This window comes from Physeter macrocephalus, chromosome 11 (genome assembly GCF_002837175.3).
Source record: "Physeter macrocephalus isolate SW-GA chromosome 11, ASM283717v5, whole genome shotgun sequence".
NCBI lineage: Eukaryota > Metazoa > Chordata > Mammalia > Artiodactyla > Physeteridae > Physeter > Physeter macrocephalus.
The window spans coordinates 83,113,045-83,138,593 of NC_041224.1; the positions used below are offsets into that span (position 1 = coordinate 83,113,045).

The 25,549-nt window shown below is 46.2% G+C and overlaps 1 protein-coding gene across 9 annotated transcripts in view; it reads right to left on the reverse strand.

Moving 5' to 3' along the window:
• SLCO3A1 (solute carrier organic anion transporter family member 3A1) overlaps window positions 1-25,549 on the reverse strand; it is a 335,014-nt gene that overhangs the window by 34,610 nt on the left and 274,855 nt on the right. For all 9 annotated transcript variants that reach the window (XR_003681759.2, XR_003681758.2, XR_003681757.2 and 6 more), the window contains 3 exons: window positions 18,017-18,181; window positions 12,560-12,758; window positions 11,289-11,427 (listed from right to left, as the gene is read on the reverse strand). Coding sequence is in view for 6 of the 9 variants with exons in the window: in XM_024114938.2 (XP_023970706.1) it covers window positions 11,289-11,427; window positions 12,560-12,758; window positions 18,017-18,181 (503 nt within the window). In the remaining 3 variants the exon portion in view is untranslated. The remainder of the gene's footprint in view (window positions 1-11,288; window positions 11,428-12,559; window positions 12,759-18,016; window positions 18,182-25,549) is intronic.

The window sequence follows — 25,549 nt, forward strand, 5'->3', positions numbered from 1 at the left end:
CCCCCCGGAGCGGGGCACGAACCCGTGTCCCCCACATCGGCAGGCGGACTCTCAACCACTGCGTCACCAGAGAAGCCCTGGTCGCTCCTTTTGCATCTTCCTTGCTGGCACCTTCCCCTGACCCCACTTTAAAATACTGGAGCTCCTCGGGGTTCTGGTCCAGGCTTTCTTCCCTTCTCGCGCTGCACTCTTCCCTAGATTGTTTTATATCTACGTGCTTTCCGATAACTCTCCTAAATGTAATCCCTAGCCCATATCCCTCCCAGACCCGCTCGGGATGCCCCTTCCTAAGCCTCTGAGCATGTTGAGATATCAACACCGACTCCGGGATGAGTGCCCTGCGTGGGATTCCGTGCCGGCGTCTTGGCACTACTTTGCCATCCACAGTGGGAACTATTTCCCTAGGATTCCCTTCCCTGCATGGATGAAGCTCGACCGGAGGGAAACACAGACGAGATCTGGAAGTGAAGCAGAGGCCGTTACTCTCAGACGGTCAGACACGGGGACAGACACACGCAGAGGTGCCCAGATAGGAGCTGGCTGGTCCTAGCATCCTTGTGTGCGTCCGCCTTCTTTACTGACTACCCTGCCGACAACAGAGGGCCCATGGCCACCTCTACTGACCTGGACGCAGGCTTGTTGATGTGCTTCCCCAGACCCTTCCCGGAACGCCCCCTTCATCTCACTGAGCAGCCACCTGGGAATTTCCCATATGCCTCGACTTGCCCACCTGAGCTGGTACTTCTGGGGATGTAGTAAGTGACTGTTCTCCAGTCCTTCATCTCACTTCTTCCAGATCTTAATTTCCCAACTCCTCCACATTCACGTTAGTTCTATTTCCTATACTAAACCCCTTATTTCCAAAAGACTTGTGGGTGCTGTTTTCCTGACCAAACCCTGACAGATACACATACCCCTGGCCCCAATCTCCTTTCCCTCCACATCTCTTGCCTTAGAAATGACACCCTGTTAACTCTATAGAGACCTGGTGGACCTCCCCCACCTCTTACTCCTACGTCAAATCCATCTTCCTCGTGACCATGATGCTAATAAGGACAGAAACCACTGTGGTTTTGATCCCTGACTTATCCCCAGCTCGAGAGTATGGTATTGAATGAATGAATGAATGAATGAACCCTCAAGTCCCGTTCATTTTATCATATCCTAAACACCTCTCAAACCCTGCCCTAGTTTAAACCACTCCCATCCTCCTCTCTTTGATCCCTGCTGTAGCCTGTGAGGAAAAAGAGATTTGGGACTGGGGTCCTTAGAAACACGTGGACTCGGAGAGTGCTCAGGTATAAACAGGGAACAGGCCCCTGGTGGATGCCTGTGGTCTTGTTTTGCCAAGTACCCCAGGAACTGAGTTCTGACTCACGTAGCCCCTTAGGAATGTGATGTCATCAGAACCTTTTGAATGAACTGTGTGATTGGTGAGCTCTGTTTAGTTTAATAAGTAATCTGTAATTGGAACCTACACCCAGTCTTAGATTTCTGCCCTGTACCTAGGCTATGGCTCAACTGTATTACATTTACCATAAGAGGAAACTGCCCGGCCCCTCTCTGCTCTGATAAGTAAAAAACTCCTTCTGAAATTCTCTGGATTAGGCCTGTGATCAAGGCCCTAATAGAATGGGTCAGAAATAAGATGCCTTTATCTCAATGATTATACAGCCCTTCTGGTCCGGGTGAGATGAACGTGTGCAGGAAGGCAACATCCTGTGAATGGCGTGAGGGAACGGCGGGGCTGAGCCACCCTGGGATTTGCAGCCAAGGCAAAGGGGACAGGTGAGAGCACAAAGCCAGGGGGTGGAATGGGACAAGAATGGACCCAGGGCAGCACAGGCTGATTGGACAGGAATAAGCACTTGTAGGGTATAGATGCCAGGAGAGGAGAAGCAGGAAACTGGTACAGGACCAGTGATCATACTGGCTTGCTGGTGCTGAGGAGAGAAGCTGGAAATGGATGGGTCCCTCTCAAATGCTCTAGGCAACTCTGCACTAATTTATTCAAATTTAATATATTTGAGAGGAGCTGTGAAGAGAGGCTGGGGAGGAGGTAAGCCGAGTGACCTGAGTGGGGAATTGGATGAGTTTCCTTTTTAGTTAAATGGGTCAATCTGACAGAATGAACAGAAAGTGCTGGATGGTCCCGAGGGCTGGGGCGCAGGCTGGGACATTCCTAGGACCCTTCCCACAGAGAATCCAAGGAAAAGTGCTAAGCCTAAGTCCTATGGCAAGGGATGGGAAATGCCCTTTATTTGGGCTCAGGTGATAGAAGAGACCACAGATCACCCTGGCCATTGTGCTAAAGGACCTGTGGGGCTCTGGGCGTACAAGGCCAGGTTAGGGAGAAACTTCCACCCTGATGTCCCAGTGTGGTGGGAATAATCATCTCAGGGTGCATAACTGGAAGAGAGGACTTTGCACCAATGAGGCTTCACACTACGATCCCAAGTGAGAAGGAAAAGCAGACAGCCTTTCAGCTGATATTAACTGGGCATGTAAGTGGGAACACTGAGACCTGCAAAAGCCCCAAGCAGTAGGAAGTTTGAAAATACAGGGATAACCTGGGTGTGAGGGAAGGAGATGATAGAGGTTGGGGTACTAATTCTCACCCTGTTTGTATACAACAGTCCTGTGGGTGGCACCAGCCCAGAATGCAGATGGACCTGGGCAAAGGCCTATAGATGATCACGGCCTGAATGAAGTGGTACCCCCCTAGTGCTGTCCTCAGCAGCCCCCAATATATTTAACTGTGAAGGAAGTGCACTAGGCTCCAGGAGATTAGTCTACTGCTCCTGACCTGGCAAATGTCCAGTTTTCCATCCCGTGGCAAAGGAACGTCTTCCCAGTTTGCCGTTCTCTGGGGAGGAATGTGGTCCCCACTGCCTCCAGGAGAGTTGGAGTCTCTGTCTGGTGCCAGGCATGAGGTGGCAAGATCTAGCTTTCCTGCCCTGAGAGATCATGTTGATAATCAGATGACCACAGTGCTCACGGAGGAACCGGCCTGACCACATTTGGAAGCAGTGGTGACCTGGCAGACAGAGTGGGACTGGCTTGGAAATTCTACAAGAACTTATCCTACAGACAGACTTGCACAGGCACAAAATGATGTCAGTATACAATTCAAGTCACAACACAGTCTGCAGGAGCTAAAGTTTTGCAGCCCTGAATGCCCATCAACAGGAATTGGTTGGATATATTCCAATAGGTCCACACACGGAATATTATGCAGCAGTCAAAAAGGTATCAAAGTGCTCTTTATGTACTAATATGAAAAAACCTCCAAGATAAATTATTAACAAAAAAAACCCCCACAAGTAACAAGCTACAGTATAAAATAGGTAACCAACAAGGATCTACTGTATAGCACAGGGATCTACGTATATGTATAACTGAATCACTTTGCTGTACACTTTGCTGAAAATAACACATTATAAATCAACTACAATTAAAAAATAAATAAACAAGCTACAGAATAATACCTTCTGGTGCATTAAAACCCAGTAGGATATACAAGAAACTAATAATAGTAATTACCTGTTGGGCAGAGTAGTGGGTTGAAAAGTGGGTGAACAGGAGACTGAGGTAGAAAGGAGTTTCCACTCCCTCCTTTTTGGTTTTTGAACCACACAAATGTATCATCTATTTAAAAAAATTTAAAACTCCAGAAGAAGAAATCAACAAAAGAAGAGCACAGTCACTAAAAATTGTACTCTTGTTCTACATTCAGTCATTAATTTAAATTGAGAAATGTTTCTATTCACATGCAATGATGGAATAAATAATTACAATAAAGCTGGGGAGCATAAAAATAGAAAAATGACTCTCTCAAATCTAGGTTTCATTTTCTATTGATGAAGGAAATCATAAGCATGCTACTTTGACAGCTGATATAAGAACAAAATACTCCTCAGCAGTGTTTCAAAAGTATCTGGCAAATAAAGTTGTTTTTGTTTGGGATTTTTCCCCCAATATTCAATACTGATGGATCAATTCTATTAATTGCACAAATAAAACTAATCTCTAGGTTGAAAAATGACTTTTCTAAGGGGACAGGCATGGGGGTGATGATGTTCTTTGTATTGAGAGCCTGTGAAAACTTGAAAGTTTCACTCTCAGCATCCTGGAATACTGTTTTTGGTTTTCTTTCTGAAATATGTTCGGTTACCAGGAAGAAATGACAATCTCTATTAAAGGTCGGGCCCTAGTGCTATAGTTCAGAAAGGGGGGTGGCCAGAGGGAGTGCTGACACATGCAGTGTTCTGTCCTGCTTCCGCCTGGTGACCGAGATGGCAAAGGACTGAGATTGTACCACAACAGCTGGGACGTCTTCCTTCGAATGACAACATACTCGTATGTGTCCTAGACTTTTATGGGATCCTTTCATGATTCAGTGAAATTCCTCAGACATTCTCCTGTCATTTATTACAGTCTTTTTGTAGCTTAGAATCTCTTCACCTCACTGGCCCAACCCTAGCTGGTTTTTCCAGATGAAGACCTCAGAGCTCACCACAAAGAGCATCACCCGCAACCCACGTGCCTCAAGGCAAAGGGGAGATTGAAACACTGCAAGAAGAAATGCGCTCTCTTGTTCCCTGGCAGGGTCACTAGCTGAAAGATAATGGCCAGGGAGAAAAACCCTGTGATGAAACCAAGACCTCCGTCCACCCTTCACCTCTGTAACCTGCATCCTGTCAGAGCCTTAATTATCTCCTGCCGCGGGGAAGGAAAGGGCCGTTCTTTGGGAAGCGTTGGGCTTACTCTTTGCTCCAGCCACCTCAGGTGGAAAGTGTGGGCAGAGCACAGAGGAGAAGGATGTGGCTGCAGCTCAGAATGAACACCGGGCCCCTCCCTTTACCTTCCTCCTTCCAGACTCCAAACCAAAGCCTTGCCCTTGTCACGAGGTTCAAGCCTCCCCACCACCCCATGTTCACACACATTCCAAGCTGGGATGTCCTTCCATCCTATCCACCGGGCAACTACCCACGCATTCTCCATAGATGAAGCCTGGCCCTTCCCCTGGTCCTCCTCCAGGAAATAACATCCACACTCTCTCTTTCCAGCCCCTCCCCACCCTGAACCAATTCCTACCCAAGCAGGTAGAAGGCTCCAAGTTCACTAATTTCTCTACATATCCATTTCCTTCCATTAGACTGTAACCACCCAACCTTTAATGCTGGATCTTCTTTTTTTTTTTTTTTTTTTGCTGTACACGGGCCTCTCACTGCTGGGGCCTCTCCCGTTGCGGAGCACAGGCTCTGGATGCGCAGGCTCAGCGGCCATGGCTCAAGGGCCCCGCCGCTCCGCGGCATGTGGGATCTTCCCGGACCGGGGCACGAACCCGTGTCCCCTGCACGAACCCGTATCCCCTGCATCGGCAGGCGGATTCTCAACCACTGCACCACCAGGGAAGCCCTGGATCTTCTTTTTAATAAAGATGTTTTTCCTTATTGGAAAAGGGATGCATGTTCATTTTAGGTTATTTAGAAATATACAGAAAAATGTAAAGAAATATATAAAAATTAAGTTTTTAGTCCTAGCCAGAGATAATGTTCTGTGAACATTATATATAACAGGCTTATCCTTCCAATCTTTTCCCATGCAGAGATATACAAATATTTAGATTTTTCTTTTCCTTTACTAAAAGGGATCATAATCAGGTTATTGTTCTATAATGTGCTCTTTTCACTTAATACTATATTATAAACATATAAGGCCTGGTTAGCTGCTGCTCTTGGGTGTTCCCTTGTAACATAACTCTATTAATATATTACATCTCATCTTATAGTAAACATGATCTTCTTGTCTTATTCATCTCTATATTTCTAATGTCTAGCCCAGGGCCTGAGATATATTAGATGCCCTGGGTGGCAATGCCCTCATTGGGCTTGACTTCAGAATATTCCCAAGTCCCTCTGAGAAGCCATCACCAGCATGAGGACAGACTTTTAAATCAGTTCTGGAAAATGGGGTCAGGCCATACAAGAGGATTTGCAAACTCTAGACCTTTGGGGACCATTAGGAAACAGATAAGAAAAATGGTCCGGTGTCCGGGGTGACCAGTGGTGGGGACCATGGCTAAGTGGAGATCAAATGTCTTGTCTAAAGCATCAGTCTCCTCTTAGCTCCAGCCAACTGCTGCCCCATCGGGGTGCAGGTGCCATGTTAATTCTCATCCACCTTTCTGGCCTTTCAGAGAGGCCAGAAATCTAGATTTGTATATGAAATACCCAGGCTGTCAAACCTTGGTTCAGCCACTGTAGATACCCCTGCTGGCGGATATGGCATTTAATCGACCAGTTTGTTTCTTCTGCAGGAATATGCCGACATGGCACCTCTAACCTCCAGCTTGGTTTCTACAGTGGGTGAACCCAATAATGGTGAGATGGAAAAGGAGACTGAAGGATGACTGCTCAGTGTCAGCTCAGATGCTGCCCTGTTTCTAGAAAATTTTAAGAACTCATTTCTTTGACTAGAGCAGTGGTTCCCAACTGGGGGGATTCTGTCCCCCACCCCAGGGACCTATGGAACTATCTGGAGGCACTGGTGGTTTCACAAATGGTAGAGGGTGCAGGGGGTAGTGCTGCTATTGGCATCCGGTGGGTAGAGCCCCAGGGATGCTGCTAAACATCCTCTAGTCCCACAGCAAAGGATGATGCAGCCCAAACTGTCAACAGTGCCCAGTGGTTCTCAACCTTGGTTACATATCAAAAACACTTGTGTGTGGGGGAGGGGAGTGTTTAAAAAACTGATGGCAGGTAGAGCAATTAAGCCTGTGCACCACAACTACTGAGCCTGCGCTCTAGAGCCCATGAGCCACAACTACTGAAGCCCACGCACCTAGAGCCCATGCTCCGCGACAAGAGAAGCCACCACGATGAGAAGCCCATGTACCACCACGAAGAGTAGCCCCCGCTCGCCGCGACTAGAGAAAGCCCGCACGCAGCAAAAAAGACCTAACGCAGCTAAAAAATAAAGAAACAAATAAATTAAATCTTTAAAAAAAAAAAAAAACAAAAAACTGATGGCAGGGTCCCACTCCAGAAAGAGGGAATCAGAATCTCTGAGGATAGACCTCAGGCCTCATGTTTTAAAAGCTCCCAAGCAATTCTAATGTGCAGCCAGGACTGAGATCCATGATATTGAACGAGGAGCACCCTGCACGCATCCAAAATGGGGCTGCCCCCTCCCCTCCCCGCCATAGCACCTACTCAGGGCTCTAGTCAAACAGGCACTCTATAAATCCTTGTTGCCTGGATGGGGGAACAGATTAGTTGTCTATCATTAGCCCCCTACAAACTGCTGTGCTGGACTTGTACTGATTTTCAACATTCCACTGATGGCTGATAGAAGCTTTTTTTAAGTCAATTATTCAGTACCTCAAAAGGATACAACTTCCAGTAGTCAATCAGCAGCTACCAACATGCTTTCTGTTAGAATAATTACTTCTGAGAGTGAAAGGTACAGAAACAATCCGGACAACATATTCATGCCAAAGGAAGCTTACAAAATTAATTTGCTATCTTTTTTGTCACTCCTCTGGTCATATGCAATGAGAAGAATTAGAAATTGTATACTAAATGCAATTCTGGAAACTTCCATCACTATCACTCAAGGAGAAATGAGATCAGAAAATGAAAAACAAAACCCCAAAGCAGGGCAGGAAGGGAAGTCTAATATCAGGAAACCGCTAATGTAAACCAGATCTCCTAATAATCAGAATGATTTCTTCAGTGACTTATTCGCATCTAATCAAGTTAGGGGAAATTTTCACAAGTCTGGGTGGAAGCTATCAAGTGGGGAGAGATGAGAATGGAAGAGGTGTTTAGGATTGAAATCTGCACCAGCCAACCAACCCGCCTGCCAGTTGTGGTATTACCGCCCATGGCGCCCTGGGGCTTGCTGAGCTTGGCACAGAACCTCCATCCGGGTGTGCAGAAAGCCTGGGGCCTTTATCCAGAGCCATGGCTAATACTGGGAATGCAACGGTCCACAGCAGAACCCCATCCCTGGATACTGGAGCCTAGTGATGGACTGGTGATGGAGACGTAGGCGAACATGGGCCATTCAGTCCGGTGGAGGGGGCCACAGTAAGAGCCTTGTTGGGAGGGCAGGTGCTGAGGCCTCTGCAGGAGGGGTGCCAGTGCAGCCCTGGAAGCAGTGAGGAAGTGGGAGGAGGTGTCTCAGCTGTGCATAAGGAGGTGTTAGGGATGTGAAGGGCTTAGGGGAAGACTAGCCCTGATGAAAGAAACAGCATGGACAAAGGTCTGGAGGTAAGAGAGAACTGGGTGTGCTGGGGGCACCCCAAGAAGTCTGACACAGCTAGTGGTTCCTCAGAAGGAGGGCAGAGCAGGGGAGGTTGAGGCTGGAAAGGCAGCAGGGCCAGATCGTGAAGGCACAATGTCCCGACTGTGGGGGGCATGCATGGAGAGCTTCTTTCTGGTGGAAAAAAGGTAGGAATCCTAAAGAGGGAAGTCACAGGGTCAGAGGAAGACACTGGGATTGGCGTCAGACAGACCCTGCATTCCCGTGCCAACGCCACCATGTTCTGCGTGACCTTGGGCAAGGGACTAATCTGTAATCAGGGAATAAGTTAGAACACCTCCTTGCCAAGGTTGCTACGAGGATGAGTGAGATATTGGGCTGGCCAAAAAGTTCATTCGGTTTTAAGTACAAATAAAGACATTTTTCATTTTCACCAAAAACTTTAATGTATTCACGAACCGAATGAACTTTTCGGCCAACCCAATGTATGTGGGGCTGGGGGTATAGGTGAAAGAATGGTTGCGTTGACACTGGGAAAGGACTCCAGTGGATGCAAAAGGAATAAATACAAAAAAGGGAAAGAGGGAAGAGAAATGAAGAAGACTGTAGTCTGTGGAAGAGTTTTTGGGGGGAGCTTGCAGACAAGAAAGGAAGAGGAAGAGGAGGAGGCAGTAAACGTACCAGGAATCTAATCCACTGTTTTGGCATTTTCTCAAAATACTGATATTCCTCTGACTCTGGGACAAGCTGCCACGGGCCATGAGGGACACGTGGAAGGCCCCGTCACCTGGCCCGCACCGGTTCTCGGAAAAACTTTCTGCTGTTGCAAGATTTATGGTTGTGGTTGTTTTTAGGGCTCGACCATCACAAAGGCCCCTTTCCAGGATATGCGTGGCTCTGTGGCCCCAAAGCCCTTGTCCACCCATTGGAAGGCAGGGCCTCCAGAGATCTGCCTCTGCGGGGTGGAGTGTTATTCCCACCCCAGCCCTGGGGTTTTCTCAATCTCTGCCTTGTAATTGTGGTGGGATATCACCTTTCTGCTTTGCCTGCACCCCAGCAGACAACATGAGGCCTCCGGTACTGTGAAGACAAGGCAGGTGTCTAGGGAATAAACCATATGTCCAGAGGGAAGCGGAGAAGCTTGCCCTCTAATGATAATTGCATTCTACAGCTTGCTGTTTCAGCAGCTAGAAGCAAACCTGGGCCTGATTAGGCTCTTATTCAATAAGACTCTCGTCCATGCAAGATCAGGAGACATGGATTTTTCTAGACTATTTTTTGGTCAGAAAATGCTCTGGAATAGACTGCTTTGGTCTCAGGACACTAGCCTATACTGAGTCAATGTCATTCTTATAACAGCACAGTAACCAAAACTGATTTATAATATAACTTTTTGGACATTAAAATGTTAATGAAATTGCTGTCATGAAAAAGAATAGCTTGAATTTTTATTTTAACCATTCTCAAGGTCCCGTCCCTTTTTAAAAATTCATTTCCTCTCACTTGAAGAAACTGCTTTATCATCTAATTTAAAAAATCAGTTCCCCTCCCCCCAGGGTTATTTACTTTCTCTACAGAAAAATGGTAGTAACTGGCCAAGAATCTAAATGTTAAATGCAAGGAAAAATGAGATCTTTGGAAATGAAAATAAATGATCAATTTTTCTTCCTTCGGAGAAATCGCTACTCCCAAAAGATACAGGATGTGGAAAGGGGAGGAAACAAATGATTTCAACTCTAAGTTCCTTGAAAGCAGCCACTCAGCCTTCTTATCTTTCTTTCCACCTATACATTTCTGGACATTTATGGAGCACTTGTGGATGCCAGCTCTCACTTACGAAACTCACAGGTCAGGGAAAATGACAAACAGATCACTGCAGTGAAACGAGAGAAGTGCCTCCAGGAGAGACAGGTACTAAGACTGCAGGGTCAAGAACCCCAAAGATAAAGGAGGGCAGGGATGGTATCACAGGGCAGGGGGCATTTGAGTAGGGTATTGACAGGTGAGTAGGAGTTGTCCAATTGGAGGGAGAAGTAGGAAAAGACACATGTTGTGTGGGGAAAGCTGAATATCACAAACTGAAAGGAAGCACAGCTGAAGAGCATGGCGGAGGACAGACACTTGCTGAAGACACACACAAACCCAATTCAATGCCTAGATCTTATCTTCTAGCTGACAGTAGCATTAGAAAGGGTCCTATGCAGTATTACAGAAATCATTCTGGCTTCAGTGTAGAAGACAGACCAGCAGGGGGTGATCCTGAGTTGTGAGGCCAGGGAGGCAACTACTACACTGGTCCAAGCAAGAGATGAGGAGGACCTGCACCAAGGCAGTGGTGGTGTGGATGCAGAAGGGCAGGTGCAAGAGACGCCTGCAAGGTGGGATCAGCAGGACTGGCCTCAAGTTTTCATGCAGAGAATGTGGATAGCTGCAGGCTGACAGCCAACTGTATAATTCATGCTGAGAAGGAAAGAGCCAAAAAAAAATGATAGTGGGAGGATGGAGAAAGGTGGGAGGCATCTAGCTAAGAAGAAAAGGGCAAAGGAAACTGAGCAGAGAACAGGTTGGATTAGTGCCACATAACTTCAGGTTTGGAAGAGGTCTTCCCTCATAAGTGGTTTTCTAGCCTTTCTTTACATACTTTTGTTGATGGGGAGCTCATTACCTGTAGAGTCATCCCATTCCATTGATACCTTTTGTGAGTTCTTTGAACCACAATCTTTTCCTCTGGCTCCACAGAGCTTCCTTTGAATTTTTACTTTCAGTTGCTCAAAGACACTTTTTGGAAACCTATTTGATTTAGCAAGAAGCAGCTGGATGGCCTGGCAGGCCTCCCATCCTGCTGATGGAGAATCCTCCACTAGAGCAGGGCAGAGGCTGAGATAAATTCACAGTGCAGAAACACAAAGTAGGGGACACGTGTGGTTGCCCACTCTTGCCCCTGACCTTGGGTTTTAAGATACTTTAGCTGTCTGAGTCCCCTGCCCCATCCCACCCCATCAGAAAATCACCAATACCGTGCTGTTGCAGCCAGCAAAGCAGGCAGACAGGTAGGTGATGCCATCTGCTCCACACACTGGAGTGAAGGAATCCGTTTGGCATTCACAGTTTTTATTGCAGGACGAGTAGGGGTCCAGGGCTGAGCCAGGTGATGAGCTGGAAAAGACAGGAAACGTGGAACCCATCAGAGAAAGGTCAACTTCTGTTGGATCCCCCCAGTGACAGCACTCTGCCCTCTGTGGTCATGGTTGCCACTGTGGTCATGGTTCAGGGAAGGAGGGCCATCAGTGCTTGGACTGTGCATGGATATACAGAAGCTGCCTCTGCCCGGGTGCTCCCATTCTGCCTGTTTGACCTTGCAGGGTGGCAGATAAGCCCAGCCCTACTTCTCCTGACTTAACTTCAGGAGAAGGCCTGGTGGCCTGCTCAGAGGAGGAGACTGGTGTGGAGAGGAACGGGTACCCTGCAGGCCAACCATGCTGCAGCCCTGATGCTCCAAACTGGATTCCCAAGGCAGCTGCAGAGTCTCATGTAGAAAAGGGGACAGCGATTGGCACTGGATATGTAAGGACTCTCTGTAATTCCCTCTAAGGGCAAGTCTGATTGGACTTGAGTTCAAAGTCTTGGGATAATAACTAGGAAATAATTTGTCCTATAAGAGCTAACTTCCTTCCATTCTTCTCTCCTTTTTTCCCCTCCATCTCTCCCTCCCACACTTATCAATACCTACCATGGCTCAGACCCTGTAATTACTATGTGAGTCTAATGATAGCTTCTGATGGTTTAAGGAATTGTTGGGACTTCCCTGGTGATTCAGTGGTTAAGACTCCATGCTTCCATTGCAGGGGGCGTAGGTTTGATCCCTGGTCAGGGAACTAAGATCCCTCATGCCATGCACGTGGCCAAAAAAAAAAAAAAAAGGAATTGTTGAAGTCTCTTAGTTTAACCTGAATTTTAAAATAAAACTTTTATTTTTAATTTTCTATCTTCACGTCATTCCTAAAGTCAAATGCCAAAAATAGCCATTTGAGTCCTCTGGGGAATGAATGTCTGACTGTCTCCCCAGTGCTCCCTTGGCCGCCCTGGGAGAGAGCCTTTAAGTGGAAGTCAGCCCTCTCTGCCCAGAAGGTTCACATAGATTCTTCGACCCTGGGAGGAAGATGCAGAGGCATCATCGACTTCCCAGCTCATGGTCACTAGGGACAAAGCTGGCTCCATTAACCTGCCCTGGAGAAAGGGTCCTGGCATCCTGGGAAGGCAGGGGTGGCGAGACCTTTCTGGGACTTACGTGTTTCCATAGGGAACAGTAACCCCAGCCACAGGGCCCGTGTCACAGCCCAGGAAGAGGAAGGAGACGTAACAAGCGGTGGACACCAGGTTGACGAGCATGGCCATCCGAATGGCCCCGAGGGCAGACAGGCTGAGTTTCTTCACCAGGAGACCGCCCAGGAAGATGCCCAGACAGGCACATGGGATTGCAGTCATCCCTGGAGGAGAGCAGAGGGGAGGGGACCATTAGCCAGGGAAGAGGGGCCAATCAATGCAGACACTGGGTGCCAGGCCCGAGGCTGAGCCCTGCACGGACAGGATTCCCTGTGACACCACTGTGGTGCCACTTGCTCCACTGTGCCCCAAAGTGTCTGTTAATGGCCTCATTTCTACCCTCAAGGAGCTCACGAAAATTGGGGAAGACAGACACATAAAAACTCAATGATTAGGAGTCTAAGTCATACACCTTGCATGCTAAGTGGGGAACCCTCGTGGGAAACACACCCAGCTGGTGTGGGAACAACCGAGAGACAAGTCAGACCAGCTGGGAACACGCACGCGCATTTGAGGAAAGTATCAGGGAGCAGTGATGTGCCCTCTGTGCGTTTTCCAGGTGGTGCGGGAAAGGGGGTCAAATTGGGGATTTTCTCCCACTCTTCAGGCAAGGAAGGGTCTGGAGGCTGTTTAAACAAAGGTCCCAGAACTCACCAGCCTGTGGAGACAGTGTTTTAACCAGCCCTGTGACCTCTCAGGAAGCAGCATCAATCAAATCAATATGTTTCGTAACTCCTGGTGAGTAACTAGCATATATTTTTTTCCCTTTCTTATAAACAGAGCTATCTGCAAGGCAGCAGGACCATAAGCCTGTTATTTCTGATTCTCAGAGACTCAGGGCATCTTAGGAGGACCAAAGGATCCTAGGGTTCCAATCTCCTGTTTGGTTTTGTTCTGTTCTGATTCACTTCATCTAAACTCAGCTTTAAATTACTGTGTGTCATTTATCTACTGTGTAGATTGTGCATGGCTAATTTTCCAGTTTAGGCTGCCTCTTCCTTGCCAATCAACAGACCTCTAGGTCAACTGACTACATCAATCAGCTGGGATGTGCTAAAGGAATGCAAATTAATTTTAATATTCGGGTGAGAAAAACAATCAGGGAGGCTGAGCTCTGCAAAGGAAATAGCACAAGTCACACTTTTTGGAAAACATAGTATCTCTGTATTCTTTGATGCTCTTGGATGATCTGTGCTTGGTTCTCTCTCATCCTGGTATAGCTGATCCTCAGGACCTCGCCCCTGTTTGCCTGTCTATACCCCATGCCGTACCGCTCCCCCAACTATGCCCAATCCTCCTCCTATCTCTCCCTGGAACAGGCCAAATCCATTCAAGCCCCCAGTCTCTGCACTTGCTGTTTCCTGTTCTAGGACATTCTTACCCTCTATCTTTACTTGGCTGGGGCCTATGCTCATCATGGAGGCCTTCCCAGACCACCCCATCTAGAGTGGTCCTGCAGCCCATTTGGGATTTCCTCCTGCTTCTTGCCCTGTTTTATTGTTTGCATGGCTCTCCCCAGTATCTGAAGCTGCCTCAGGTATTTCTGGTTTTCTTGTTTCTTGTTCTCTCTCCCCCTCCTAAAATGCAGCTTCCCTGAGGAAAGAACCGTTCCATCCTGTTCGGTCCCGGCTCCCTGTACCTAGCACGGTGCCCAGCACAGAGTGGGCGCTTGGGGATTATTTTCAAGATGAACGGAACAGCGAGCAGATGGGATTTGTGTGAGTGAATACTGATGACCAGAACCCACGCCCAGAGAGCAGGTTGCATTTTGTTCCATTTTCCATCAGAGGCAGCAGGGAGCGGCCCCTGGTGATGATGGTAACTATGGCAATAACAGGCTTTCGGCACCTTTTCTCCAAGCCATCATCAGCCTTCCCTCTCCCTCCCTGATGTGTGTGCAGCCTTAGCATGCGGCAGTTATCAGAACTTCCCCCAAACTCCATCCTCATTAGCTTAACCTATGCAGATTGAGTCCTTTTTATCTTCACGCATAAATCAATGCCATCAGCCCTTAATCATCTGTGTTGCTCTTTTCTGAACTCTGCCCCATCTGCTGATGACTTCGTGGGTGGTCCAGAGACAGCTGATGGCCTAGGATGACTGCAGGGGTCCATCCCCTAGGTCTGCAGGGGCTACTGATGAAGCTTTTTTTTTTTTTTGCAGTTTGCGGGCCTCTCACTGTTGTGGCCTCTCCCACTGCAGAGCACAGGCTCCGGACGCGCAGGCTTAGCGGCCATGGCTCACGGGCCCAGTTGCTCCGCAGCATGTGGGATCCTCCCGGACTGGGGCACGAACCCGTGTCCCCTGCATCGGCAGGCGGACTCTCAACCACCGCGCCACCAGGGAAGCCCTGATGAAGCATTTTTGGACACGAGCCTTACCTTACGCTTCTGCTGCCTCTCTCTGTCCCCTAAAGGCCCCCTGCCAGCCCCTCCTGCAGCCAGCCTTCCAGAGTCCATGCTAACAGACTGATGCTATGGGCAGGGCACAAGGAGAGGGCACGTGTCCTGCCTGCCTGGGCTGCCAGCCGGATGGACGGACCGACAGATGGGCCACCAGGCTGCCTCTCCACATGGCAGGAGAGGGTCTCCCTGTGCAAGTGCTCTAACAGACAGAGTCCCTGGGACAGAAACAGGTGCAGGAAGGCGAGATTGTTTTTGACCTTCTGCCCTGAAGACTACTGATTTATTTGTTGATAGAGAACTTTGGAAATCTGTCCTGAAATAGAACAGAGCCCCAACTTTGAAACAAATGTAATCAAAATGTAAGGAGCTGCTGCAAAGAAATCAGGAAGTGAGAGATAAACCCTCTGGGTGCTGGAGGGCAAAACCTGAGAGATTGTAGGTATAATGAAGAAGTTATAACTTTAATTATAGAGAGACACATTTTACCCTATCTCTGTCAGACAGGTACTAAAGGGCTGACTGCATCTTGCAAATACCTCTTGGAAGAAATACTTATAAAATAATGGACGGTAGAGCGTTATTAGTAAAAAAGAAAAACACAAGGCTTGTGCTGCCCTAGCAGCTCCCAGGGAGAGGTGCTGGGATCTGGCCACATCATTGCTGGTAGGGTTTTAATTTTTTTTAACTTGATACCTTATGTCCTGTGAAGTGCATAAGCTTAAGGGAACACTGATGAATTTTTGCCCCTTTATACACCCCTGTATTAAAACATTTCCAGCAGCCCCAGGGGCTCCCTGGTGCCCCCATTCCCTCCACCCTCAAGGGTAACTATCATTCTGGCCTCTATCACTTTAATTAACTTTTCTTCTTTTTAACTCATAAATATGTACTCTTTTGTGTCTGACGTCTTTCAAATGTCAGATCCATCCACATTGAGGCATGTATACAAGCTCTTTCTTTCTCATGCTGTATGACAGTCCACTGTATGAATATTCTATAATTTATTTACCCATTCTAGTATCGATAGATATTTGGGTTGTTTCCAGTTTGGGGCTATTATGTATAAAGCTGTTTTGGATACTGTTACCTACGCATATATAAATGAGTGGACTTAAACACTCATTTCTGTTGGATCTATGCCCAGAAGTGGAATGGTTGGATCCCAGCGTAAGCATATGCTTTTAGCTTTCATGGGTACTGCCAAACAGTTTTCCAAAGCGCTTGTACCATTGTGCACTCCCACCAGCAGTGTATGAGAGTTCCAGGGGCTCCACATCCTCACCAACACTTGGTACCATCAGTCTGGCAGACATGGACTAGTATTTCATCGTGGTGTTCATATGTGTTTTCCTGATGACTCATGATGGGTCAGCACCTTTACATGGGTTTATTGGCCATTTTGTGAAGGAAATGCTAAGGAGAAGATCAGAAAATATCACCTCGCCCATTTCTCTCAGGACATGATCTACTTCTACTTAACAGAGAAGATAATTCCACAGGGTTGGAGCCCTCTCGACTGCCAGGCTGGACTTGTCACATTCTCAGGGGCCATCCTTGTGTCTCTCTCCTTCTCTGCACTTTCAGAACAGATGAGCTCTTCTGTCAAAGGCTGTCCACCATACTCCCTCTCTTGTCTGCACATCGCCTCTGCTGGTTCTTTCCCCTCTGCTTAGACACCTGCTCAAGTCCTTTCTGTCACAATAGCAACTGTCTCTTAGCAACAGCACCATCACTACTCCAATCCCTTGACTGCAACACACACTGCCTGCCGTGTCTTCTCTCCGTCCCTCCACCGCTAAGCTCGGGAAAGTGTCCTGCAGTCACTGGTTATTCCTTCCCTCTTGTGGGCTGCTCCCCTGCTGCCGTTTCATGGACACAGCCCTGACACAGGCTGAAAGACGTCCTGGTTGTTGAAGGGACCAGAGGCATGTGAGGCCGCCTCATACGTGGGCACTCATGCTGCTGACAGCTTCCTTCTTGGTATCATCTCTTCCTTGACTCCCGTGATCCACAGATTTCTTTCAGGAGTTGCTTCTTGAACCTCTCTATGGCCTCCTGTATTTCCTATGGGCAGTGTTTCATCCCCTCTATTCTAATTCTACACATTTTCCTTCTGCAAATTCCACTCCTGTGTCCTCAACTACCATGCACAAACGGATGCAACCCACATCTTCTTCTTCAGCCCTCAACCATGCACAGGACATCATATAGATATACCATGGCCATCTCACACTCAGCAACTTCAACTCTGAACTCACAACCTTCCCTACAGATCTGATTCTTTTCTGCTATTTCCAGGTTTCACAAATGGTACCACTCCTTGTCTGGGCCAGAAACCTGGAAGTCATTCTTGACACTTCATTCTCCTTCCTCTGCCCTGAGACCACTTTCCCTACTGTGTATAAGGAATGCTCCTTCATGAGGACAAACTGGTTTTCTTTAGCATGTCAGCTCCAAAGGACTGGAAGCAGATTCCTGTAGTCTACTGCCGAGAAGACTGGTAAGATCACGCTTGAGCTTGGGGAGAAGGAGTGTCATGATCCATTAATTACATCTGCCATGGACACAGGAATAGAGGGGAGCATATGGCTTCCAACCTCTATATTTGCTGACCGTGGGTTTTATGCTGCCAAGAATATTCTTGCTTTTTTACGTTCTTGACCAAAGCCTACTAAACTTTCAAGATCCATCTTGATCCCCCTCTTCCTTCTTCACATCCTCCCCCCAGTTCTCCAGTTCACACCGATTTATAGACTTCCTGGCCTGTCACAATGCTTCCTATGCACACTTTATATTTTAGCTCTTTATTATCACGTCCTTTTAGCCATTGTCTCAGGCAAGTAAATCTTACTCCAAGAAAATACTTTGAAATTCTTCTGCACACTGACCACATATGTATATGCTTCTGCAGGGGCAGCACAGTCTGGGCTGTTTGGCGGGTCTCAGTCAATTCTTATAGCATTACAAGCAGTGACAGCCTCTCTCCACCCTCCTGGGAGGCTGAGAAACAGACTCACCGAGCAGCTGGTTGGCAGAAGAGGTGGTGAGGTTAAATTGCTGCTCCAGATACTTCCCCAAGAAGGCAGCGAAGCCAGCCACCACTGCAATCTCCATGCAGGCGGCCAGGATGATGCAGGTAAACACAGGGTTTGAGAGCAGGTGCTTTGTGACCTTCGGGATCACTGTAGGGAGAGAAGCAGAGGACCAAGGTCACACAACACTGCACTCCCAGGCCTTCTGCCCCCAAGGCCCCAATTTGACCCATCTCAGTAAACAGCATCAGGAGTCACCTGGTTGCTCAGGCCAAAGCCTATAACCTGTTAAGTCAGCCATAATTGTGAAAACTCTGGCTTCAAAATATATGCTGATATTTTGTCAACTCAACTGACAACTACTAAAGCAGGAGAAACTACACCATGCCTTTTTTTTTTTTTTTTTCTTTACAGCACACTAGAAACACTATTTTCTAAGCCATCACAAGTTATTTCCATCCAAAAAAAAAAAGACAGAGGAGTTTGGGGTTTGTTTCTCAAAAGGGAAAATATAACTTAATCATATTATAATTATAAATGTATTAATTATGTTATATTAATACATCTAAGTATATATTATCAATATACCTGTAATGAATATTTATAATGGTGTGTGTTAAGAAAATATATTTAATCTTTTTTTTCAGCAACTTTTTTTTTTATTTTTTATTTTATATTGGAATATAGTTGATCAACAATGTTGTGTTAGTTTCAGGTGTACAGCAAAGTGATTCAGGTATACATATACATGTATCTATTCTTTAAAAAAAATATATTTCATCTGAACAGTTTCAAGAAATGAAATTATAGTGCATGTATATGCATACACACATACCCACGCGCACACAATACATATATAATCCCACCTCCACCCACCCACCCCCCCTTCCTTCTCACAACCACCTTCGCCTGGCCAAGCTTCCATGAGCTTTCACTTGGGGAAGACTAGGGTCTTGGTTTTCACTCTTGATCCAATATAATCCTTCCCTATGCAGTAGTCAATGGGATCAGCTCAAATCAGTTTCCTACTCAAAACTCCACAATGGCCAAAATCCACACTTGGTACGATGGCCCACAGTCTGCCCCTTGGCTATCGGATCACACTTCTGATCACGCTCCATCCTCCCTCTGCTGCAGCCCCACCTGCACCTGGTCCTCCCCACCCAGCTCTTTGCACCAGGGCTCTTCCCTCCATTAAACGCTCTGAACCCAGATTTTTGCTCCACCTCTTCCTTATTCCTCAGGTGGTCTTTCCTCAACACCCAAGGCAACCTAGAAGCTGCTGCCCACCCAGCCCCGATGCTCAGGGCTCAGATGAGAGTTGATGGTGGGCAAAAGTGGTTTGTGGCTTGTGCACCGCTTTCATTACCAATGGAGCCAAAGCAGGTTTTGTTAAGGTGATGCATCTCAATCTTATTTTATTATACTCTGTTTTTCCTAAGTATGTGGTTTCATAAAGTGATTCAGGTATACATATACATGTATCTATTCTTTAAAAAAAATATATTTCATCTGAACAGTTTCAAGAAATGAAATTATAGTGCATGTATATGCATACACACATACCCACGCGCACACAATACATATATAATCCCACCTCCACCCACCCACCCCCCCTTCCTTCTCACAACCACCTTCGCCTGGCCAAGCTTCCATGAGCTTTCACTTGGGGAAGACTAGGGTCTTGGTTTTCACTCTTGATCCAATATAATCCTTCCCTATGCAGTAGTCAATGGGATCAGCTCAAATCAGTTTCCTACTCAAAACTCCACAATGGCCAAAATCCACACTTGGTACGATGGCCCACAGTCTGCCCCTTGGCTATCGGATCACACTTCTGATCACGCTCCATCCTCCCTCTGCTGCAGCCCCACCTGCACCTGGTCCTCCCCACCCAGCTCTTTGCACCAGGGCTCTTCCCTCCATTAAACGCTCTGAACCCAGATTTTTGCTCCACCTCTTCCTTATTCCTCAGGTGGTCTTTCCTCAACACCCAAGGCAACCTAGAAGCTGCTGCCCACCCAGCCCCGATGCTCAGGGCTCAGATGAGAGTTGATGGTGGGCAAAAGTGGTTTGTGGCTTGTGCACCGCTTTCATTACCAATGGAGCCAAAGCAGGTTTTGTTAAGGTGATGCATCTCAATCTTATTTTATTATACTCTGTTTTTCCTAAGTATGTGGTTTCATAAACCACTCAGATTTCCTTTTAATTTGGTGCTTTTACAAATGAGAGGTCTGGGTTTCTTAAAATCCTTTGAATGTAATCACATTATTTGGCTCTTGCCAGCCATTAGAATCCTTTGTACATGGTCTTTGACCAGATCTCCTCAGCATGGAGTGATGACATATCCTGGCAGTATGCAAGGGGTCCGGGGGTATCAGGACAACCCCATCATTTCGATACTTATGCCATTATTTTGATGTGCACTTAGTAAAAAAAAAAAAGTTAACTAAAATAAAACTGATACATCAAATGCATGGTTTCATGGCTACCATAGCTTAAGATGATGCTAGGTTAAAACATGTAGATTTAAAGTTATTTAAAGAGAAAGTTATGTAAATAATGGTACAGGTGGTAAGGAAATAGGCAAAAATGTGTAAAAGTGGTGTACCAGTGACAAGTTAGGGGACCTCTGTTCTGCTGTACTCATAATAATGTGGAACATTTGGCATGTGGTGTACTTGTTTCCACCTGTGTAAACAGAAAAAGATAAAACAGAGTCCCAGATGAAGCAAGTACTATTCCAAGTCTAGGAAAAACCAATCAGTGCCCACGGTCATACAAAATAAACAGGTGAGCAATGTCTAACACTGCATTCCAAGGTGATGAATTAGCCAGCTGTCCTAAAGAAGAGAGCTAATTACACAGGCTCAATCTCATTTCCTAGGAGATGAAACCTCTAAATGGCCCAACTAATTAGAATAAAATAATAATAGGAGATACATAAGTTTTTAATAATGTTAACAGACAAGCTCAATAAATCAAAATAACAGAACAATGGGTCAGGAACTGGCAGATACACACAACATAAAATTCATCATTTCTGGGAAAGATACCAAGTTTCAAAAATGAAAATCTCTATATAAGATAGGGACTTAAGTAAGGATCTTTTGATGTACTAAAAGGAACTTAGTTATGGGAATGGACTGAGCCAGATGACTGGAGGCTCAGAATCACTGTGGGCTGAGCAATCTGATTCTGTATCCCAACCGAGAAACAACCAGACAATAACCAGAGCTGGTGGCCTCAGCTGTTCCACGGTGGTTTCTCGTTAAACTACTAAAATCTTAGGAAGGTAACTCTTGGATTAAATAAATGCATGTGCACACATGCACAAAATAAAACAAAAACTTTAAAAATGGTAGGAATAAGAATAAAGATGGAGAGAAAACAACTTTAAATCCATGGTACTTATATATTTATACCTGCTTTATTGCAAGGGACGGGCCTTTATGCGTGTGTTCTGTTTATTTTCCACAGGGTTTTGAGCATTTATAATAATCTGATTTTTTTAGAAATGTCATCTCAAATATTTGTCTAGAAGAGGTTACACTTAAAATCTATGTTTAGGGGCTTCCCTGGTGGCGCAGGGGTTAAGAATCCGCCTGTCAATGCAGGGGACATGGGTTCGAGCCCTGGTCCGGGAAGATCCCACATGCTGCAGAGCAACTAAGCCCGTGTGCCACAACTACTGAAGCCCGCGCGCCTAGAGCCCGTGCTCCGCAACAAGAGAAGCCACTGTGATGAGAAGCCTGCACACCACAACAAGGAGGAGCCCTCGCTTGCCACAGCTAGAGAAAGCCCGCGCACAGGAACGAAGACCCAATGCAGCCAAAAATAAAATAAATAAAATAAGTAATAAATTTAAAAATAAATAAATAAATAAAATCTATGTTTAAATGTTGGAAAATTTTCCTTTGTTAAATTCACATTATTAAGTATTGTAAAAATATTTAGAGGAATGTTGACTGTGTAATGTTCAAAAATGTGTACTGTTTGACAATATAGAAGACGAATACATTGGGCATAAACAGAAGGTAATGAAGTAAGTATTTGTCTTCATAAACAAAAACCCCTTGGATGTTAAGACTCCATCGTCATAAATCACTGCTAATGAGTGAAGGCTGATTTGCTATAGTGTTTGCCACATTGTGATGGTGTAATGTACCTGTGACAAGGGACTGGTTGATTATGTCACAAAACACCAAGCTTCACAGAGAGTGGTATGGATTACATGGGCGACCACAGCACTTCCTTGTAATAAATGAATTTGAAAGCCCCCAGCTATTCATGTTTTGGCGGGTAATAACACTGTTGCTCCATCATTGTAGTCTTTTGGCGTTAAGATATCTAAACTTTGGAAACACTGTTGACAAACAGTCAGCACATTGGGGACATTCTAGGAAAACCATCCTGTACCATACTTTTATTGTAGGCTTCGTTTTCTTTGTTATGGTACAGACTCTTTAGATCTGGGGACTTCAGTAGGAGAAAGCACCACAGCCACACTTGTTTGCAAATAAAACTGCTGCTGAGCTGGCACCACCAGCATCCTCCAATTAGGAACTATGTTCTCTGGCTCAGAAATGATGCCAATGAGGAGTTGAGTTTGATCACATTAACTATTTGGGCCTCGGTACCTCCTTGTCCTTGATCATGGCCATCGTGGTTTATTTGGGGATGATGACAGCACTTCTCAACAAAGGCAGCTCCAGCTAATGGAACATTTTCATACTTCAGCAAGCATTTTACTTATTCCAGAGATAATTCCATTTCAGTTGGAAGGATTCCTTGTCAAGATAGGAGCCTGCCTGCTTTTGTTTTAATATCTAATGACTAAGTTTGCCTTGGATTAGATGTGAAAATCATTAAGTTTGAGAATTATGTGACTGAAGGCCCAGGGAAGACTCAGTGGGCCTCATCTGCATGAAGAGCATTCTTTTTTCCGCCTATACCCAGCCGATTTACCTCCAGAAATGACAGCTTCCTCTCGTGTTCAGCTATTTTTCTCCCAGTTTCTTCCTCCCATCCTGGGTTTTATTGCAATGACTTGTAGTACTGTCAAAGAAGATTCCTTTTCAAAGGTTCATTCTACCCTCCAAAGCCCCAATTTGAAAAGGGGTATTAATTACCTTGATCCTAGGGCTATCCCAGTGTTCCAAGCTTTTTCGTGCAAATGGATTGTTAAGCGCATAAAATGCTAACTTTCCAAGGTGGCAGTAGCTAATGAGGTGGCCCAGACAAATAGAAATTGGTGAACCAAGGCCACACCAGGCTACCAAACACCTACAGTCTCCCAGAGCTATTTGCCTCTCACCTTCTGATTTAGCCTCAGAAGTTGGGAGCTGGGGTAGGAGGCAGGCGGGCTTGTATCATGCAGCCTCACAGCTAGGGAAACCTTTTCACCTCTCATCAGGAGCATGGTGCTGGCTACTAGCGGAATGGTACAAAGTTGGGAAGAGTGACAGGGGCGTGATCTCCAGGGAAAACAAGTTTGCTACTGCTAGTCTTTGAAAGGCAGTCCCGTAGGATGGAGTTTCTTGGAAAATTGTGGGTTCTCCAAGAGGGAGAAAGGCAGGTGTAGAGAAGTCGTGAGGATTAACCCTTACAGAGCATTTCCTGAGTGCCAAGTACCATTCTAACTGCTTACACATCCACTAGCATGATCCTCACAACAAACTGTGTTCCTGGGATGATTAAAGTCCTCCATTTACAGATGAGAAGACTGAGGCAGACAGTGGCCCCATGGTTAAGGAAGCAAAGCAGAAACTCACACCCTGGCACCTGCTGCCACACAGTGTGCTTATAACCATTGTGCTGTTCTGGTCTGGGTTCTGAGGGGTGCTGATGTTGGCTTGAGGACTAAGCATGCAGGCTGCCCCTGGTAATCAAGCTGCGGCTTAATTCTTAGAATGAAGAATAATAAAACATTCCCACTGGGGTTAGGGAAAATGAACAGATCTGACATGACTAAGGGCTTAGGCCATGTCGTTTGAAGGCAGAGAAGTAGGAAAGGAAGGGAGGAGGACAGAGGAATGAAAGAAAGGATTGGAGAGCTTACAGAAGAGCCCTGTGCTCTGTAGAAAAGGTTTCACTGAATAAGGTTGTATAAAATAATGGCTAAGAACCTGGTCTAAGGAGCCAGGTCATTGGGATTTGAATTCTGGCTTCAAGACTGACCAGAGCACATGACTCCATCCCATGAATTCCCACAAATATGAAATGAGACCCACTGCATGTAAAGCATGTGGCCCAGGGCTTCTGGTCTAGAATACAGGTAAGAGTCTGATGGGATTAACGGCAAAGATTTACTGTATAGCACAGGGAACTGTATTCAATATACTTTAATAAGCTATAATGCAAAAGGATAGAAAAAAAGAATATATATACACACACACATACATATATGCATAACAATCACTTTTCTGTACATCTGAAACTAACACAATATTGTAAGTCAACTATACTTCAGTAAAAAAAGAGTCCGATAAGATTAATAGTAATCAATATAATAGAAGTAATCCTTGGCTATGTTAGGGAGAGAGCCCTTGGGCTGGGAGGAGGACATCAGGCTTCCTACAGGAATGCCTATGTGATCAGATGTGAGGAGTAGAGTGGAGAAGAGACTGGAGCAGGTGAACTGAGCTCCTGGGAGCCAAGGGCTTTCCAAGAAGATCCCCCTTCTGCAGGGGGATCAGGTTCAGCAGGTCAGGGGGTCAGGAGGCACAAGTCCTTGTCCACTGCCCTTCCTGGGAATTGGAGGTACTCTGGGAAGTGCTCACTGTGGGGCTCAGTTATACTCCCCTCGACCCTCAGATCTCTCTGCCTTCAGTCTCTCTACTGAAGTTGGTCTTGACCTTCTTTCTCTTTAATAACACTGCTGTCAATATAGCATGTTAACATCTCCCAAGATGGGAGATGGAGCCGGTCTATGCAACTGCTCAGGAATCATGACCATGACCGCCAAAGCCTGCCTCACAAACAGTGCTGGATGGGCAACGTGGCAAGGTTTCTCATTTTTAACTCTCACAACTATTACAATAGGGGGTGGTCCTACCATCCTCATTTTACACCCAAGGAAACCAAGGCTCCCTTGCGAGGCTGAAACCCAACAGTCCGCATCCCAGAATGCAAAACAGAGAAGCGAAGGAGGGTGGATTTGAACTCAGTTCTGCCTGCACTCCGGGACTCATCTCTAAATCTTCAGGTTTCTGGGTGGGGCCTCGAACCAACAGAAAAGTACTTTCCTGAAAGGTGAGCCACCATGAAGTGCTTCCCAACATAGGAGACCCATGACCAGAAGAGAACAGAGGTGGGGCGATCTGGGTGAGATAAAAATAACAGTATTCAAGTCAGGACCAAAAAAAAAAAAAAAAAATGAAAGAGGAAGGAAGAAATAATGGAGTGGAAAAACACACCATTATGGAGGCACAAGAGTGAAGCCAAGGTAGAGTGAATCCTGGGAAAAACGAAGTTTCATGGGGTAGTGTGAATGTTCAGCAGTCACCAAGTTGGTTC